The sequence below is a fragment of the Humulus lupulus genome, chromosome 9 (genome assembly GCF_963169125.1).
Source record: "Humulus lupulus chromosome 9, drHumLupu1.1, whole genome shotgun sequence".
Taxonomy (NCBI): domain Eukaryota; kingdom Viridiplantae; phylum Streptophyta; class Magnoliopsida; order Rosales; family Cannabaceae; genus Humulus; species Humulus lupulus.
In genome coordinates this window covers 149,190,781-149,195,249 of record NC_084801.1, presented here as the reverse complement: position 1 = coordinate 149,195,249, position 4,469 = coordinate 149,190,781, and the positions used below count along the sequence as shown (strand labels likewise).

Genomic DNA, 4,469 nt, shown 5'->3' with positions numbered 1-4,469 from the left:
AAAATTTAACCAAGCATACTAATTTCTAATATTCCAAAAGAGCAAGCATTAAAGTTGCCTAAAAATGGAGAAAGTATTAATTTCCAAGCAAGACCGCAAGAATTTAGAGGAGTTTGATGCGATATTAATATAGAAGCTGGATGTACCGAGAAAAGGCTACACAGGTTGCCTGAAATATGAACACCACTGCTTCATTATAGCATTGCTATGCATACCATGAATTAGGGGAAGCCCTGCAAATTGGATGAGTTAAACTTATTCCAAACCATAGTAAATGAGTTCAAAAATGATTAATCTAAATCACTGATTTGATGAGGAATGTAAACGTAAATTACATGGGGAGGACTATTTTTATGTTGATTACAAGGGGAAAAATGATGATTAGATTTGCATGAGGAAAAGCAAATGTAAGAATCCATTCTCTCATAAAATTATGGATTTCTCTATGCACATAAGCATTGCCAATATATTTAATGTTGACATGTTTTTCGTCAACTAAAAACAACAACAATTAAGCAAGTATGATTTAAAAAGAAAAGAAGAACAATAATTTTTTACGTGGTTCAGCAATTAAAATCTGCCTACATCCACAAGTCATTTTTATTAGAATTTGCATTAAAACTTTAAGGACGAGCAATTTCACAAGTCAGTGAATGTATTTACAGTACAAAATAGTGTCCATTTACAAATTACTATTCCCAGACTATTCAGTCAGGTTACAAGAATTCTCCCTTAATCTTAAGGATATTGAGTTACCCCTATAAGGTTTTAATTAGGACAAGTTTAAATACTATCAATTACATTTATTGTAAATAAATATCCTAGTCGTCGATTACAAGGTTTGAACTAAATCCTGATTATAGGGATTTCCTAATAGCATCTCCGTGTATTAATTTAACGTGTCTTCCAGTTTGAATACTACTTCAACGCGCTTTCGAGATCACATGTAATTTCGAGCTCATTGTTCCAGTTGTTACTACCTACTTGCTTGATTGGTCTTTCAAACTCATCTTTTGGAGGAGACTCTTGTTGACTTCGAGCCTGCAACTCATGCTCGAGTGCAAATGACGTAGCTCTGGAACTTCGCGAATATTTGTACAAGTATAACGTTAATACTTATACGAGCTTACACCTTACAAGCCTACTTACAAGCCTACATTTCGAGACTGTTTATTTATTCTCGAAATTAATTTGGTTGTAACATTTACAAAGCCAAGAGACCACAAGATCGTAATCATAACCTTAAGCACTCTATATAGTTTTCTTTTCATTTAAAAAACAAAGGTTAATGAGGGAAATAAACGCCTAAATACTGATAACCCCATATCAGATTTAAGTCAGGAAGATCTTTTGACTAGTAGGTTAGCAATCGCCATCAAGTGTTGAATTAAAGTTAAGACAAAGAGAGGAATTGACAGTCTCCAGCACCTGGAAACATCGGAAAAAAAAATTAGTTGTCCCTGTAAAGCAGAGCATTGAAAAGTAAATAAAGCATAAGATAAGTGATCTTACTTAGTTGTACTTAATCTTGGATAGAATTTGAATCTTCATTGACACACACATCCTCATCCAAGAGAAGTTTCTCCAGTCGAACGACAAGATTGTTTGACGACAAGCTCAAATGTTGGTTTTTACTTCTCAACTCGTCTATTTCTCCCTTTAATTGTACATTCTTCTCTTCTAACTGTGAACAAGACAACAGATTATTTCTCAACAGTCTATTTTCCCTTCTAAGCTCATATACCTCCTTCTCTAATTCCATATTTTTCTCCTCCAACATCTTTACTACAGTTCTCAAATCTTCTTCCTGAGTCAAATAAGTTTCTTTTCCAATCAAATGAATGACAGGATACTGAAAACATAATCAACTACAGAAAAGAATAAGATTAAATCTCACGTCATCAATAGCAATAATTGCGTTAACATAGTTTTGTGGTGCTACTAGCTTTGGTTTCTTATGCATCTTTGTCAGGCAACCAGATGTAGATGGCCATTCTATTATTTCTGTGAAATCCTCAGACATGTTATGTTCTGGTTTGTCCAAACTGACTTCTATCTCACTTAGTCCTTCATTCATGGAACTTCTTTCAGACAAAGATTCCACTTCAATAATCAGTGGATTCTTCAATTGAGGCGTGGCACCCACGTTATTGTCCTGCTAGATAGACAATTACGCTTCTTCGGACCAGTCCAACACAGTAATAAAAGATAACATTTATTATAAGAAAAAATGGAATAGATGAATGAAAAAGGTCCAGGTAACCCACAATAACAATTGAGAAATTAATACAAGAGTTTTCTGCTTCAGAATGTTCTTTTCCATTATTTTGTGCCTCCAATAACTCTTTAATTATGACAATTTCTGACTCCAACGAAGTTGGTTGAAGCTCCTGAGTCACCTAATATGGTAAGCCAGAAGAGGACAAGTTCAAATACAGTACAAGTAACTCACAGAAACTATGCATAGTGCTACTAGTAACTCTAAAGAAGCTAAACTTAAAGTTTATTTTTAACCCACCAAATAAAAAAGGGAAGAAGAGGATAGAAAATGCTTCAATTACCTGATAATCCTGTAGATCCTTAAACTTTGACACAATCTGTTGTTTGCTGTGCAGTTTACTTTTATCCCATTGACACACACGAGGAAATGAAACAGAGCTGCCCAATAAGGCAGGCCGAGCTATGTCAATATGCTCAAAAGACCATATCTGATAACAATTAAAAGACAGGCAAACAGCATTGTGTTAATAAAACAAACTCAAAAAAGTATACCTTCGAATAAATGATAAACATGACAAGTATCTTCTTCACAATGTTAAACAAAATCTCTAAAAAAATGACATCAAAAGGGAAAGAAAATGTGATATAAACAAACTCACTTGGAGAAATAAAAGACAACCACCCACATATTGAACATTCATCGTTTTCCTTTGACGTAACCAGCTACTCACATCTTCAAGAACAGCTTCACCCCATGAAAACCGGCTAATGCTGTCCACGTCCTCCATATAAGAAACAAAACGGGAATCTACCGTTCCATTTGAATTAGGGAAAAGAAAAGTCCCAAACGTATACAGTAAAAAGGTTCTTATAAAATCATCGTTGTAGAGATCACCTAATGAATCAAGTTTACTTTCTAGGGACGTAACTGTTATCTTCCTCTTCCATATAACAGCACCATAATTCCTTTCCAAATCCCCGAAAACTTTACAATTATCAAGGGACACTGGAGCACCAACAACACGCAAACCAAGTATTAACGCGATATCAAACAGAGTAAGAGAAATTTGACCTCGAGGGAGCACGAAAGCTTGTTTATTGTCGTCCCATCTCCTCATTAATTCGTCTAACAAACTTTTGTTAAGCCTATGGTTAGGAATCAATAGCAGATTTCCGAAACCAGTTTTCTGTAGGGCTTCCTTTTGATGATCCGTGAGTCGTTTTACTTGCTTAAGGAATGAAGGCAGAGAAAACCGAGTACTAAAATTCCCAGTCTGCACCAAACAATTTGAACGAAACTGAAGCCTTAATCCAAAAACTTTCACTGATATTTCTTAAATTTAACACATAAAACAACTACTTCATCTCAGTTTCCCTCTTTCATTTCAAATTTCTCACGGTTTCTACCAAATTCACGTTCACAAAACAATAATTAACATGGACAACGAAACAAATAAGCACACTGAACTAAAAAATGTACCGGATTCATAAATTTCTTCTTCAATTTCGTAAACTCAAAACATAAAACCAGAAATTCAACTTCCTTCATTTGAATCTTCTTTCATTACGAAACACAAAACTGAGATAGCTTAAAAAGAAAAATGAGACGAAAAAAGTACCGCGTTGAGAGAGTCGGCAGCTCCAATGGAAGGTTTTCTCGCCCCTTTTCCCATCTCGAAGCTCACGAATGGAAGGAAAAATGGAAAAACTTCAGAGAAAATGAGATCGGTGGGAGTGTGGCTCGTGAGCTCTGTAGGAACGTTTTAGAGTGAAGCGTCCGTAAGAAGCTTTGATTGAGAAATAGAGCGCGAAAACTCTTCAGCTCTTTGTACTTTATTAAGGCACTGAGTAAAATTAATGTGTACAACGCTCACACCAATTTTTTTTCCTTGCACTAAAATTATACAATAAAATATTATACCAACAATTATTAAACAAATATATATATTTTAAGGCAGAAGCTACTATCTTAACTTTCTTAAAAAATAATATTTTATAGATAATTATAGTGCACATATTATTATTATTCTTTCATTTACATATTTACCCTTTCTTTGTTAATAAATGAACTAATTCAAGTTAATTCTAGAATACTTAAAAAATTATATAATCAGATTCCACTTTAGTTAGAATGCGATTTAAAAAAAAGAGTTAGTTAAAATCTAAGCTAAAATTGAAATTTAGATAAATAAAATTTAAAACAGCCAAACTAAAAAAGAATTAGCTAAATTATTAATTCACCAATTAAT

At 33.8% G+C, this 4,469-nt stretch overlaps 1 protein-coding gene across 2 annotated transcripts; it reads right to left on the bottom strand.

Moving 5' to 3' along the window:
- Positions 1-943: 943 nt before the first annotated feature.
- LOC133802142 (protein MAIN-LIKE 1-like) lies at positions 944-4,005 on the bottom strand. 2 transcript variants are annotated; one of them, XM_062240411.1, is made up of 7 exons: positions 3,840-4,005; positions 2,880-3,494; positions 2,562-2,708; positions 2,268-2,399; positions 1,898-2,158; positions 1,513-1,807; positions 944-1,428 (listed from the first exon to the last, which is right to left on the bottom strand). In XM_062240411.1, exons 1-6 carry the CDS (start codon positions 3,891-3,893, stop codon positions 1,523-1,525), a joined length of 1,494 nt encoding a protein of 497 aa, XP_062096395.1. In that variant the 5' UTR covers positions 3,894-4,005; the 3' UTR covers positions 944-1,428; positions 1,513-1,522. The 2 variants fall into 2 exon arrangements, with proteins under 2 accessions (XP_062096395.1, XP_062096396.1); XM_062240412.1 differs by having other exon boundaries at positions 1,898-2,155.
- Positions 4,006-4,469: the final 464 nt, after the last annotated feature.